This window comes from Catharus ustulatus, chromosome 3, assembly GCF_009819885.2.
Source record: "Catharus ustulatus isolate bCatUst1 chromosome 3, bCatUst1.pri.v2, whole genome shotgun sequence".
Taxonomy (NCBI): domain Eukaryota; kingdom Metazoa; phylum Chordata; class Aves; order Passeriformes; family Turdidae; genus Catharus; species Catharus ustulatus.
Window position 1 is genome coordinate 39,680,574 of NC_046223.1, and position 15,984 is coordinate 39,696,557.

The 15,984-nt window shown below is 36.3% G+C and overlaps 1 protein-coding gene across 10 annotated transcripts in view; it reads left to right on the forward strand.

Annotated features, from left to right (window-relative positions):
* PACRG (parkin coregulated) overlaps positions 1 to 15,984 on the forward strand; it is a 254,702-nt gene that overhangs the window by 47,438 nt on the left and 191,280 nt on the right. For all 10 annotated transcript variants that reach the window (XR_004417349.2, XR_004417350.2, XM_033054739.2 and 7 more), the window contains exon 3: positions 1,708 to 1,842. Coding sequence is in view for 8 of the 10 variants with exons in the window: in XM_033054739.2 (XP_032910630.1) it covers positions 1,708 to 1,842 (135 nt within the window). In the remaining 2 variants the exon portion in view is untranslated. The remainder of the gene's footprint in view (positions 1 to 1,707; positions 1,843 to 15,984) is intronic.

A 15,984-nucleotide genomic window follows, 5' to 3' on the forward strand; every position in this document is an offset into this window, starting at 1 on the left:
AGACAACATATTCTTTCTCTATAATTTAAGTTAAAAACTAACAGGTACTTCTGATATTGTACAGAAAATAATGTTTTAAAGGATGCATGAAAGACCTGTTTGTGAAAAATATACAGAAGACAGAGGTGCTTTCCATTGGCCTCCAAATGCTGTGAATGAGACTTGCCTCAAATGAGAAAAAAACCAAAATCATCCCACAAAAAAACAAGTGAAAGTATACTTATACTGGTGGCATAGAACAAAGTGTTCCTCTGCAGAACAGCAAGTGGAGGTTTATTTACGTTGGTTAGAAATGCTTTTCTTGGAGTATTACATTTAACTGCTGCAGATATGTTTACTAAGCAAAGTTACAGCTGTGCATATCAAATCTATTTTGGCTGGACATGGTCTATCAGGGACAGCAATACGCAGCAATAGGTCACAGTTTGGTAGCCCTAGTGGAAGCAATTTGTAGAAAAGTACAGTGTAGGCATATCACTAGTGGACTCCTCTACCTTGGCCAGAGGAAAATTATATGAAAAATGTTTGGAGGAAAAAAGTGCCAAGTCAAATTTAGATCTGTAGTTAGCAGAGTTAAATTACAGAGTAGCCCAAATGAAAAAGAGGATTTTGCAAGTTTACATTCTGTTCACTGGAAAGCTGAATGTCTATACTGCTAGAAACTAATAGAAGGGTCACTGAAGACAAATAGAACAATAAAAAATACTGGGGATGGTTTATGCTCATTGAAGCTCTTACCTTTCTTTTGTTTAATGACACATTCTAGCATTTTTAACAAAAGAAACATGCAGAGATTTGTAGGAAGTTTTTATCCCAGATGCACAACTATGGTGTTTCAGAGTGGAGAATCACTTGTCAAGGACATTTGAGATTAGCTTAACTCTCTTAGCATTTGAGGTTAGGTTTGTTAATTAGCTTAAACAATAGATTTCTTTTAAGTACTTGAAATTCTATTATCTCAGTGCCAATTGTTAGTTGCTGTTACTACCATGTTTGTCTGAGGAAAAGGTTCCAGCGTGAGCATTTTGGAATTTGGCTGTCATTCAGACTATACCATGTGCTAAACCAGCAATAGCTCAGATAAGGAACTAAAGTGGAGCTAAATCAGATTTCCTCACAGGCAGAGAAGAGAGGTCTGAGCAAAAGACCTTCATTCTTTCCAGTGCTTCAGCCATCAATACTGAAGGACTGAAAGTTGTATGAAAGCCAAATCCATAGCATTTAGGGAAGAGCTATGCTAAAAGAGATAACCTAATCTCATTACCTAATGACTAGCGACAGTGGAAGTTGTGAACAGTAATATTACTTGGAAATCAAGTCAAATTACTTCTACAAAGAAATAGAAAAAGGAGAAATACTTAATTTTCCAAAAGCTTCTACTATGTAATGTCACTACCTTCTTGGTGTTTTCTTTTTCCTTAAAAATGCTGTGGTATTAGAAAGAGCTACTTTAAAATATAGCCAATTTTCATGGGACTATCTGAAAGTGGCAAAAAAAAGAGCAGTTAACAAAACCTGTAGATCATTATCAAAGTGTACTTTCACAGAAGTGAAATATAGCATGTAAAGAAGAAAGCAAACCATAATTTGGGAGGCCAGTATCATTCTTCTTTTATATCTACTTCAAGCCAGGCTTTAGGCTTCTTTTAAAAATGTTACCACTAATCTGTGGGGTTTTTTGTTTTGATTGTCTTTTTTCTTCTTAAGGTAAGAGGGCCCCCACCTGCAGGATCAGTAAAAGAAAGACCAGCAAAACGCACAGCTTTTCGCAAGTTTTATGACAGAGGAGACTTTCCAATTGCTGTTCAGCATGACTGTGTAGGAAACAAAATTGCCTGGAAGGTAAGTCCTGGCACAGCTGTGACAACCAGCTGAGCTTATTGAAGTGACATCTCTCATTGTCAGACAAAGTTAGCTTGCAAGTAAATACACTGAAATAATTTCTTAGCAAATGGAAGATGGTGGGAAAGTCATTAGAGAAAGGCCCCTGAGTCAGCTGTCTGCCTTGGCTAACAATTAAATTATATGCTGCAAAAAGGAAGATGACAGAGTTGCTTTGCCTTAGAGAATTGTCTCCTGCCCAATTCATCTCTATTTTTATGAGGACTTGGCAATGCAGCCTGGTTCAGGCAGTCCATCAAATGATGGAAGTGGCTGGATACAGTGAGCAGCAGCCATTTATCTCCCCCAGATTTCACCTTCCTGCAGGACACTTCCAAATAGAAGCTTTAATTACCTAAATGGATAGGTCAAGATTGTCTGCTCCCTGAAAATGCAGAGCAGAATACAAACGAAGGCAGATTCTCATTCCATGGCTGTACTCTCAGTCTCCAGCATATGTCAGACAGCGTAATCGCTGTCATACGTGCCTCTGTTACAGGCTGACCTCCACTGCTGAAACCATTACAGCTCCGACATTTCTCTGACAAAAGGTTAATTGGCTTCAAAATAAATGTATTGCCTAATGACTCCATTCTAATGCGACTGTGTTTCTCTCTAAAATGCTTGGTGACGTTATTTGTAAAACTTGCCAATCTTCTAAGTAACTACTGCAGACTTTTAAATTTAATTTTAAAAATGGATGCTGATCTTTAACCTGCTCCTACTATTTAATTATTTTGGTTATCATGAATTACTTTTTTTTTGTCTCACTTATTGGACTAGAATAAGATTTTGCTGGAAGCGATGTTAGTTACAGAAAATGAACATGATATGCATGAACAAAATTTGTAGAATGTTTTAGATCGTTCATGGCAAAAACATGATAGAAAATTTAAATGTAAAGCTATATTAGGTCAACCCTAAAAGGAGAGATTTTGCAGTCTTACAACTGATTCTTCTTGTAATGAAGCAAACAGGATTGGCTCCATAGTGTGGTAAGTAGTACAATATTTGATAGTAACTACATTTTCAAGGTAGCTCTTTTGCTTATTGAAATACAGCAGAAAGATTTGTGCCAATATTTGGTTGCCTATAGCAGTTTTGAATCGGCACAAGGGACAATTAAAAGCTCTTGCAGGAAAGGGAATCTCCATCCCAAAAGACTTGACCCATAATCGAGATGAGATTCTAGTGCAACTGGATTTCAGGCAACACTAGAAATTCCCTTGCTGGACTAAAACTCACAGGCTTACAACTTAAGCCTGTACTCTGATCTTTCATCATCAGGTAAGACCCAAAGGTGATTTTCAAGCAACTGCAAAAAAATCTGCAAGTTTTCATCTTGAGGCTTTGTAATTTCTAATTTCTCAAAATCAAACTGAGAGATACAGAAATACTATTGGACTGGCATTCCACTAGATGATGCTAGTGACTGCTTAGTTGACTTAGGACATCAGGAAATGAAATGAAGCTGCATAAGAAGTTCAGATGGAACATTAGCAAAAGGTTTTTCATTGAGAGGATGGTTGCTCACTGGAACAGAATCCACAGGGAAGTGGTCACAGCACAAAGCTTTTTAGTTTCTGGACAAAGATCCTAGTCACATGATGAAGATTTAGGTAGTCCTGTGAGGAGAAGGGAGTTGTATTTGATGATGCTTATGGGTCACTTGCAGCTTGCTAACTTATCTGCAAGCCTTCCAAACACAGATGCATGCTAAAGTAAGTGTTTGGTTTCTATATCTGACAGTTCAAATTGTTTGCAAACATACTGCTTTGACCAGAGTCTCTAGTCAAAGATCCAGCATGTATTTTTTCTTAACACACTTTGCAGTCTTCTAGACCTAATGTCCACCTACTGCAGTAAAACACTGTCTTTTAGCTAGTGCAATGTAGAACTGAGCTGTCATGCAAGAGTTATTTTTGCTATTCTGGTAATCCTTTCTTTTGAAAAAAATATCAGCACTTCAGCATGAATGCAAGTAAGCAGCACAGTATATTAATGCATGTTCGGATTCAACCTTATTTCCCTTTTTCCATGCCACTCAATTTATCACATAAATCAATCCCGACTGAGTTCTGTGGCAGGCAGACACTCAAGAAAACAGCACTGAGGTAGTAGAGTTACTTGAGGCTATTGTTTAGTTTGACATGACACTGTCATGGATTATTGTGCAGTTTAAGTACATGAAACAGGCAAACTGGCATTTTCCAGTTAAAACTTTGCATTAGATACCTTCTGAAGTCTTAGAGGCTGCCCAGAGCTGCAAAAGGGTGAGAATGTTGTTCATTGTTAGTTGATACTTAAACGTACAGATAAACTAAGGTCTGTATTTTTCACTTGTTTTAAAGATATGTTTGCACCACCCAAGAGATTTGATCAGTTCATCATGCTTAATTGTATATCTAATTAAAGAAGTTAACTTTTTAGTAATATAGTTTACTCAATAGTAAATAAATTCATGATAATGAAAATTGTATTTACTAATGAAATGTGTCTAGGCAAATGTATAAAAGCTTGGCTAAAGTATACTAATTTTCATTAATCATTATCAAATGAAAGAATAAAAAAAGCAATTAACAATAACAGTGATATTTTAATCCTACTGTAATTGCACAATATCAATGCTTTATGTTGAGAGCAATTTTTTGCTCTTTTTAGTTATAGTGCATATCATGGTTTATTTTACTCGTTAGTTTGTCTATCAAGTGGTGCATGAGAGAAGATGCAGGAGGCTGTTAGAAACCTGATTTTTTTACTGGTAGAGGAAAATATTACAGGATTTTTTTTCTTTCCTGCAAAATGCACAGCTGTATTTCATTTTCTTCTTTGTTTGTTTTTATAATTACTGAATCATAACTGTGGTTGTCAGACATTAATTATTTTTTAAACACTTTGAACAGTTGTTCATTATATTGTAATTCTGTGGACAGAATACAGTCATTTTCAGCTAGGGAGAATCTGAAATGCTTTAATATACGTGAATTGTATTAGGTTAATATGTACCAAAAAATTCATACAAATGACACTTGATATTGTGATATACAGTTCTGCATATCTGGAATTCTAAGCCCATTATTAATTACCTGTAAAGGCTCGATACACATAACTGTGTGTGATGAAATAAGATGAAATAAGAATTTAAACTTCAGGAAATATATAGAACTGTTTCTGAGTAACTGCAAGTGTTTAATATTTAATTATGAAATAATAGTGCTTTTCTGTTGTTACATAGCTTGATGGTTCCAAAATGCACTACATTTAGAAAGAGGCATTCTTGCTCCAAATTAATCCTAAACAGAAACAAGATTAAACTGTGCAGATAAACCATGGTGTTTACCTTGGTGTCTTTTCTTAAAAAAAAGGGACCAAAGCAAATTAGGTCTCACAAGATCATTATAGGAAAATGTGTGTTCTTGATGAATTTTCAGGCTAGATCTTTGTTAGACATCTCATCAAATATTTCTGTAAAGCTGTCATTCTGGTTTGAGAGTTTTGCTATTGTTGCAAGTTTAAATAAACCTGTTTCAACCTAATGGAATAAAAAAATTTAAAAAGATAATATACTTTTGCAACATATTATATACAAGAACAGGAAATTTAACCTGGTTTTAACCCTCCAGAGGAAAAAAATAAAGGGACAAAAAAACTGATAATGCCAAAGCCAAATTATGTGGTTCTAGAGGATATAATTGCATTTCTTTCTGAAAGAAGACGACATTGATTGTCTTTGGGTTCCAATGTTTATTGGAATGTTTATTTTCTAATCTAGAAAGAAGTTGTCCTTTTGTTATTTTGAAAAAGTGACTATAGAGAATGACTTGTTAATTATCTCTGTGAAAACAAGATGTAACTCGCTACACAGATTTCTGGCTTTGATTGCAATTAAACTAACAAACTAATTTCAAAATTAATTCCAGACTTTTCATCCCCATTCGGTGGATGTACTAGCAGACAGTGAATTTTCTTTGCTAAATGGCATATGCTCAATGTAACATTTTAATATCTAATTTGAAGCCTTTGTTTTTATCCTTCCTCAGTAATCAAATAGAGAACTGTATATATACCAATGCCTTAAAAATTATGCAAATAGTTATTTTTATGTTACTTACTTAAAGTAGTTTTTAAGATCTGCATTTGATTTTTTCCACTAAGTGAAAATGAATAATGGTATGGTTTGAAAAAGTATTTCTAGTGTGTATTAAACACAAAACTTGGGAAAACAAATTATTGTTAATTTCGAATTAGATAATATTAGAAAGTGATCTTTGTATCAAAAGAATGTACTAAAATATTTATAAGTCTTTTGACTACTTTGTGGAATCCCATAGTTCTTTTCTAGCTTATGTATATTGCAATTTTATTTCAAAATGTATTATTACATTCTTTTGCACAATCTCATACCAAGCTATGAATAATAAAAGCTCATAGTTCAGGTCTGAAAAGGACTTCCATTTTTAAATTTACGATACTGAATTAAAAAAGGTCAGAATGCAATTAAACCTTTGACTAAGAAACTTGATAAAACCAAGAAAGTATTTCTGAATCATAAAGTATGTGTTTGAAATGCAGTCTCTCTGTATTAAGTGGAAAGTCACCAGAATGTTTGAAAAATTATTTTTTTAGGGAGTGGAGTTAATTATGCAAGTCATTATGCAGGGGTAAAAAACCTTCTAGTCTTCAAAACTATTGTAGCAATTTCAGAGAAATGAAAGCCAAATTCAGAAACTCAAATTTTCTAAGCAAAATGTTGACATGAACATGATTTCCATCTTTTGGGGTCCTTTTCCCAGAGTATCTATATTCACTAAGGATGTGACTTCTACCATTTTAGTTTTTCTTCTCCTCTATCCTACACAGTTTTTTTGCATTTTGTTTTTTCCAGGAACTAGTATAAGCTATGGTAGCAAAATTATTTCTTTGTAATAGAAACTAAATGCTGGGTTGAAAGAATGTGACTGCCTTGGACATCATGAATTTGGAATGTACATGCACTTTCTCCTTACACCTAATACTTAAAGTTGTTTTTAGAAGTAGGGTGTACAAATAAGTTGAACTTTCCATAAACGTACAGTTTTTATTAGTATGTTGTATACTAGTTTACACAGAATTCTGAATTTCTATGATTAAACTGGTACTTATACCCAGTTCTAAGAAAAAAAGATTTTGTTTATTTTTTTTGGTGGTAATTTTGGTTTTGGTTGGTTGGCTTGGGTGTTGGACTTTGTTTTGGGATTTTCTCTATAAAATAACTTGGCTTTAAATTTTGTTTTATTTTCCTCGAAGTGCAGTCTTTTTTGCTTGCTTGAGGGATAAGCTTTAAGAGAGAGAAAATACTTGTTTTAATATCAACCAGTACAGTTGGAGGGGAGACAAATTTTCATTTGCAGAGCTTTCAATTATTGTCTTAGTATTTTTAATCTTATATAATTTTTTCCCATTAAACCAGATGAATAAATACTGTATGTTATTCACTGTGTACTATCAAGTAAACTCAGGTAACACTTTCCAAAGTTCAGATCTCCAAATAAATTAAAAGTACAGTAAATTCACGAATACAAGCCGCACTGAATATAAGCCGCATCTCTGGGTGTTGGCAAATATTTCGGTTTTTGTCCATAGATAAGCCGCACACGAATATAAGCCGCTCTGTTGTTCGCAGCGAGGACCCGCGCGCAATTAGTAACAGAACCACGGGAGGGCGGGGTTTGCTGGCTGAGCTAAGGCTGTGCAGGCTCGGCCCGCTAGGGGCCGCTGACGGGGCCAGGTGGCCCAGCCCGGTGCTGCCGCTCGGGGCCGGCCGGCGCTGCCACTGGGCTCGGTCACCCCGGGTCGGCGCTGCCCCGCGGTGGCAGGCAGGGACGGAGCTTCCCCCGCTCCTGCGGCGGCAGGCGGGGACGGAGCTTTCCCGTGCCACCGGCGGCGGGCACGGACAAAGCACCCCGCCTCCTCCCCGAGCCGTGGCAATGGCGGCGCGCACTTCCCGTCCCCCCTCCCCGGGCCGCGGCAATGGCTGCGCAGGGCTCCCGTCGGCTCCCGGAGCCGCGGCAATGGCGGCGCCCCCCCCCGTCGGCTCCCCGGGCCGCGGCAATGGCGGCGCGGCCCCCCCGAGCCGCGGCAATGGCGGCGCCCCCCCCCCCGTCGGCTCCCCGGGCCGCGGCAATGGCGGCGTGGCCCCCCCGCGTCCTCCCCGAACCGCGGCAATGGCGGCGCTTCCCCCCCGTTGGCTCCCGGGGCCGCGGCAATGGCGGCGCCCCCCCCCCCCCCCCGTCGGCTCCCGGGACCGCGGCAATGGCGGCGCCCCCCCCCCCCCCGTCGGCTCCCCGAGCCGCGGCAATGGCGGCGCCCCCCCCCCCCCTCCTCCCCTTGGGCCGCGGCAGAGGAGGGAAGAAGAGAGCTCTCCCGCCTCTCTCTCCGCCCCCTGTGCTGCCTGCAGGGAGCCAGGGCAACAAGGTAACACTGTAACAATTGCGAAATGCCGGCTTTTACTGGCCGGTGCTTGGCTCGGCACTCTGGCTGGCACGTCTGGGGTTGTAAATGTCAGAAAATTATTAATATATTAGCCGCACTTCCGGGTTTCCACCAAAATTTTTGTCAAATTGCTGCGGCTTGTATTCGTGAAATTACTGTAATCATATGGAGCTCATTTACCCTAAGGAAAGACCCCATTATTATACTGTCATCTTGCAATTTGTGTAATTCAAGATGTAATTCAAGAAGCTGAGCTTTAAGTTTTAAGCTTATTGCCATCTAAGGGGGAGGTTCAAATTTGCTTTACCTCTTCTATTTGTGATTTCTGAAGCATACTTGACACTGGCACTAACATTTATCAGAGCCCTCTTAGAGTAATTTTATCTCACTAACTCAGGAAAAGAAGGTGGGTGTGGTTTTTTTTGATAAGCAACACGCTCATAGTCCTGGAAACTCTGAGTACATGACAATCCATGAATGATAATACTGAGTGTTGGTGAACAAAGAAACAGTAGCGAAGTACAGTGAAAAATGTGAGAGTTGAGGGGTTTCAAAACTCTTGTTTTTAGCAGTGTTGATCTGCTAATTTACTTTAGCTGTTCATGGAATTTCAACCTCAGATATCTGAAAGCAAAGGGAACAAGCTGCTGTGAAAACTAATAGTTTTAAAATTTATTTTCATATAGAGACCTATTTTTTTCTGCATCCACTTTTTGTTAAACTGTATCTAATATCTTCTTAGTAAGAGATGTTGAGAAGATACTAAAAAAACTGGTAAATCCCCCACAAGTGTTGTCATACAGAATGAAAGTTTTTGCAAGGTTATGTAGAAAGAGCAGTGGTCATGTATTGTGCATAGACAGTTGGTACAGCACAGAGTGGTGTTAGTTTATATTTTATATAATGTCTTCATTAGTGTTTTAAGCAATAGGTCCGTTTTCTGCTGCAATTGACCTCTGTTTATGTTTCCCAAAGGACTCCTTTTTTAAAATCATTCCAGTGATCCTTTTAAACCTGTCTCCAATACAAGTGTATTGGTGTAACAGAAAATTGCAGTGTAGATTCAAGAAAAGGCAACTGAAAGCCAAAATTTATTAAGCCAGAAATAATACATAATAATTTAGAGAAACTACGAGTATGAACTGAGGTAAAGAAGTAAAGTCTTGAAGAAGCAAATTTTAAATACTGCCTGTGGGGAAAAAAAACCCCACAATTGTATTAACAGATACAGTGTAAACTAATATTTTGGATACTAATTTATTTTTTTTTAAAGGAAAGTAAAACCCTCAGTTTTCTATGAATATGGTAAGACAGCAAACTGTGACCTGGTAGCAAGAAAGAAGTATTCAGCTTTAAACTAAAAATAGCAATACTCAGTTGCAGCATCCTAAGTTGGAAGTTATTAATAATTTGTATACTATGGCATACTGAAACAAACACAACCCAATACTTTGTAAAAATAGTCGTGTTTAGACAAATGTCATTCATCAGTCTTTATGACCCAACTAATCACTATCAATAAGTGTTGTCTTGGCTGATGTTCATGTGACTTTTCCTTAGAGATTGCTGAAAATTTCTGTGACAAGACTGCTCTTGTTTTGTTTTTTAAATGCAGAATAATAAGAAATAGGCATATCTTAATGACTATGACCTGGTTTTCATTTAATGAAAACTCCTTTAAATTTCTTGAGCAATGTTATGTAGTGCTATGCCTATACCCACTCTACAACCCTAGGTCATACAAAGAGAGGATAAATGCAAAATATTTTCTAGCAAATAAAACAACAAAATTTCCATTGACTGCAATAGAATGGGATCATTATTCCCAGATGCAGATATTATTCATAATCCTGTTCCTTTTTCTCCCTATGATATTACAGATTTTCCTCTGATCTATTTAGTTTTTAGTTGATAATGCTCACGGGAACCCATTTTTGATCAGGTATCATAGAATCACGGAGTCATACAGTTCTAGGTTTGAAGGAGACTTCAATGATCATCTGATCTACCTTTCTTGTCAAAAGCATAGTCTAACCAAGATGACCCAGCAGCATTTCTATCTCTATATTGTAAAGGGTGACAGTTGGGATTTTTCAGCCTGGAAAAGAGCTGAGGACTTTAGCCTTTCCGTACCTGAAGGGAGCGTACAAGAGAGATGGAGAGAGATTTTTAAAAGGGCATGTAATGACATGACAATGGGGAATGGCTTTAAATTGACCGAGAGTAAGTGTAAATTGGATATTGGGAAGAAATTCTTTACTGTGAGCCTGGTGAGACGCTGCAGCAGGTTGTCCAGAGAATTTGTGCTTGTCCTATCTCTGGAAGTGTTCTTGGCCAGACTAAACAACCTGTGGTGTGATCTGGTGGAAGGTGTCCCTGCCTACAGTGAAGGGGTTGGAACCAGGTGATCTTTAAGGTCCCTCCCAACATAGACCATTCTGTGATTCTATGACAGTGTCCAAAGTTATGAAAGTTCCAGAACCTATAGTCATCCTTTTTAACAACAGCCAATTAAAATCTCTGTCTTAAATATAATACAGTGTTACTTTTGTTCTAATTACCTTTCTGTTTACTAATGTGATAATTTTCTATGCGATACGTTTGTGGTTGGATTTTTTCAAAAGTTCTAGCATTTTATGTGACATGGCTAAGTTTAATAATCTTTCAGTATAATCATTTGCAGACTAAAGTAAGGTACCAAGCTGATGTCCTTCAATTAAGGAAACATGTTTCAAGTTGTTGAGTAATTTTGGGTATTTCCAGTTTCCATTCCATGGTACATATAGTCACATAAAGTCACAGAAACAATAGGTTTCTCAAGTTTGAAATTTCTGTATTGATTTGGTCCCATCACAAATAACACTAATTCCAAATAAATTTATCATATTCAGATCTTACTTTTCAAAAGCACTGTTCTATATTTATTTTCTGTTAATTTCTGAAAAAATGTCTTAATAATAGTGTAGGTCTTAGAAGAAATGTGAGATGTTAGAGATTAAACAAGTCTTGCCAAAATGCTACTGCAAAACCCTACTGCAAAATGCTATATTTTTATGCAATCCCATAAAATTAATTGTGACTATTTCAGTATTTACCAACATTCTCATTGGTTGGTTTTATTTTGTACATTTAAACTAGTATTTGTAGTGAAACACTATGTTAATGTCACATCATGTATTAGAGGCTATTCAATGCAATCCCTCTGTTTCACCACTTGTGGCTCACTAGTAATGTGATTGTAAAATGTAATTCTTTTCGAAGTTAGATGTTTTACTGTCCTCCAGTCCTTTCTATTTCTTTCATATTTATAATTTATTAATTTAATGAAATGTCTCTTTGTGCTCAGAAAATGTAGCATATTTTTTAAAATATGGCATATCCGTTTATTTAACAGCTGAATAATGTTTTACTTAAAGGTTTTCCTATAAATTTGTGAGATCTCCTTTCTCTTAACAATATCAATGGTGAATCTTGGGACTAGTGTTGAGATGGAGTCTAAAAAAGCCTTGCAAAGAATAATGACACTTTACCTGATTCCTCTCAGCAGAAATATTTCATTCATTGGCTCCTCTGTGGCTAATTAATAGTTGCAACTTATCTCAGGATTCTAGAAAATAATAATGTTATGGCAGTTAATTTAATGTTCCTTTTTCCCCTGAATACACAATTAAAGCCATTTCTTTATTTGATGTAATTTGCCATCTCTTGAAAGTGAATGGAATGAAAACTCAGCCATGTATCAGAAATAACTTTAATTTAAATTTGCTAAATGACCTCTGAAAGCTTGATGAAAGATTTTCTGCTGAATGGGCTGGTGCTCCCTGCCTGTATAATGTATGTGAGAAATTAGTGTGAATGGTTCACTTTTATGGAGCAGTGCTGCTTGTAGTAAGCCTGCAGAAACAATTTTCCCTCAAGCCTCCATCTGTTCTTCAAACCAGGGCATATGCCATCTCATTGAGCTTGAAAGTCAACTGATTTATAACTCCTGAAAAGTGCATAGATTGAAAAGAAAGGTCGACTGCTGCTATGTGACAACGATTTGCTAGGTACTCAGATAAGGACAATTCATATTACTATGGACTCCAGAGGACACAAGTGGTGGTGTAATCTTTGGAAATTGGTAAATTGACATGTAGGACAAAAACAAATTGTTCCTCCTCCTTCAGGTAAGCAGATACCTTTCTTCTTAAAGATGGAAGCATTTTAGAAAGTAGGTAATACAGCCAAGACTTGTTGTACTTGTTATATTCAAGCAGGGTAAGCTTTTCCTAGCTACAAAGGTTCCCATCTAGAAGTGCCAGGACTTCTTCCACTTTAATCTTTAAGGTACAAGCAGAAACATCTATCTTTAAAAGTGCGTCTTGTTGTTTTGTTGGAAAGTTTGTTCAGTGCCACAAACATAGCACTGATGAATTTTCTCTCTCAGGTGATATCTGAGCCCTATCCAATTAATGGATGACTTGTTCTCTGGCCATTAGTTATCAGCCTTCCTATTTTTACCTTAATATTACAGAGTTTTCTGCCAAGTGACAAAACAAATGGAATTGACAACATAAAAATCAATGTGTGTTTGATGTTTTAATTTCTAGTAGTCATATACTGTGACCATTCTGCTCCGAGTCTCAGATACTGAATAATTTCTTCAACTACTTTTTCTTATCAATTCTGATTTTGTAATGACATTTCAGGTAAAAAATGGCATTGAGTTAAGTGTATTTTTTATTTAAGAAAGAAATGTAGAAATTATACAGTCTTTCAGTATGAAAATGTGGGGCAGATTTTGCCTTCAAAAACACAAAGATGAGGTATAAAATGTTCATGTGAATAGCAGGAAGAGTCATCCTCTACAATTATGAATTTTTTGCTTCTTAAGTCATCTGTTTAAAAAAATGGCTTTGTAGCTTTCCACTATCATCTGATTTTGTGTAGCCATGGATATCCTGACCTAGCTCACACAGACAATATAATTTCTGAACAACATAAAATTCACTGAAGAAAAGCAGAGCAGTACTGATTAACCAAATCATTATCAATTATTTCTTTCATATTAACAAGTCACTACCCAACATAGCTACTAGGTTATTAATATACTGTGTATGTTATTGGCTGACTAAAAATGATGTAAATGTTGAACCTATGACAATTACATACAAATTTTAAGTACCATATTTTGCTATAAGCATTGATGAGATGTTAAACAGTTATAATGCAGCTTATAAAATTGTAAGATGTGTAAGGGAGAATGAGAGGCATTTAATAAAATTTCGTACTGTATGTCTATAAATTTACAGAGAAGTTCACTATCACTGGAAACATATTCTAAAACCATATTCAGTGAATGTGTCTGCTTTGGAAATGTATTTTTTGTGGATGTCTGTTCTCAGTTTTGTGACAAACACTATATATTTTGGTAATTTTTCATTGTTTCGTTTTTGTTGTCCACTATATATTTATTAGGCTTGTGTGTGACGCAAATTTATCTCCCTCAGTTCCATTTCATTTCCTATACTACTTTCAAAGCATGAATTAATTCATCATCATTTCAATAACATTTTCTCATCACTAGCCTTGATGAATGTTTCACATCAAATTCATGTTCACATCTACTATGCTGCTGAGTTCCGATCTAGCCTAAGCACTGCTCTCATTTCTCACATTGTTATTCTGCAAAATAATAGTATCTCTTTGATACTTGGCCATTTTCTGTCTTCCTTCTTGGTTTTTTCATCTTTATTTCCTCTTGCTTAACTATGGAGGGTTTATTTTCATGGGAAGTTATTCTCTATGATAACTCAACAGGATCTGGTGTAAGTAAAGAATGCCTTATATATATTTTTTTTCATAAAGTAAGTGTGTCCTGGGACAGAAAACATGTAGACTAAGATTGATGAAAACTTCCTAAAACAGCAAGATCTATATTTTAGGCTTTTTTTTTTTCTTTCCCTAAATTCCCTCATCCTTTGAAACTTGTTGACAGCTTGGTTTGATGAAATATAAATATGACATGAAGGAGATCTGTTCCTGCAAATATTTAGCATGCACTTAATACCTTGTGATTAAATCACTGAAGTCAAACTTTTGTTTGCACTATGGAGCATTGGTGTGAGATGTACCTTCCTCTACAATGAGAAAAAGATACTTCTATTTGTTTGTTTTTGATCACAATGATGTGATCACAACTTCCTTATGAAGTGCTAGTTTCAAATTATTGTATCTTTAAGTCATTAAAGATCTTAAAAATTCAGTTCATTTAAACGTGTCTGATAAAATCTCTATTAAGGTGATTGAATTATGGGTTTTACATTTCAAATAACACTGTGAATTTTTGGCAGTAGTAGTAGAATGTGGTAGTTTATCAGAGCAAAACTAAGATATCTTAAATATTTAAATGAGATAGTTCCTCTTGGCTTTCGACCTTGCACATTAACAATCAGGAAAAAGACAATTCTGGGGGACTATAAATACTGCAGTTTTACTAAGAGACAGAATCTGTGGGTTGCTAGTATGCTCTACTGTAACTTCCTTCAATACCATGCAAAAAGAAAGTGTCTTAGGTTTTAAAGCTATATAGTTCCCCTACAATGAAAAAAACCTAAAGAACTGTAGGACCTGGTAGAATTCTATATTTAGAATATCAGAGTTAAATCCCTCAATAACCCAACCGGCACATTAAACTTAAAAATAATTAATTTAAATCTCATGCATTGTTTTCAAATTAAGAATATATTCATAAATGCAGGTAAATCCATGCTTTAAATAAAGAACTATTAAAGAAAAATAGAGTAATGAAAATTATAAATGATGGTCTTTAAAGAGATGCAAATGTTCAGATTAATATCTTCTTAGGCTGTAATGAGGCTAAAAAAGGGTGTTGCTTCCAGTGTAATTGAAATTTCAGTTTGAATGCAGATCTCCTTAGAAACATGTGTTCTATTGTAATATAGTGGATCTTGTCTCATAATGAAGACTATATGTACTGAAGTACAGTTCTACTGTCAAAAAGTAACACAGTCAACATTCCTCTGTTCTCTTCATGTCCAAACAAATTCTGATAGGCTCAGAAGCCTGTGGTGGTACACTTCAGAATCATAAACACCTATATGAACCTGTACTGTACATGATGTTCAATTCTGTGCTTCTTAACTTGTCTTTACAGGTTCTTAAAATGGCCAGTTTGGATGGGAAACCCTTACTTTGCCTCACTATTCAGTAGCAGCATTGCAACATTGCTGCTCTTATTATTCCTAGAGCAGTAGACAGGAGCCCTGGATAAAACCCATATCTGAGGCAGAAACATTCCTTTTAACAAAGTTTGGGCTAGTGTCAATTTTGCACTTGAACTCAGATGAATTTAAACTTCCTTTGAGTCATTACTTACCTTGTGCTTCCACACAGTGAAAGACAAAATGCAGTAGCTTACCTTTGTATGATTTTTTTTTTTTTTGCTTAACATTTTCACAGATCAGTTCAAATGACTGGGAAAAAAAAAAAACAAACACAAAAAACCCCCCCAAAAAACAACAACAGCAAAAAAAAATCACAAAAATCACCAAAAAAAGAACAAAAACCAAACCACGTATTAATTGGGCAAAAGCCGCAGTTCTTTTCCAACTGCAGTCTGTTTCAAAA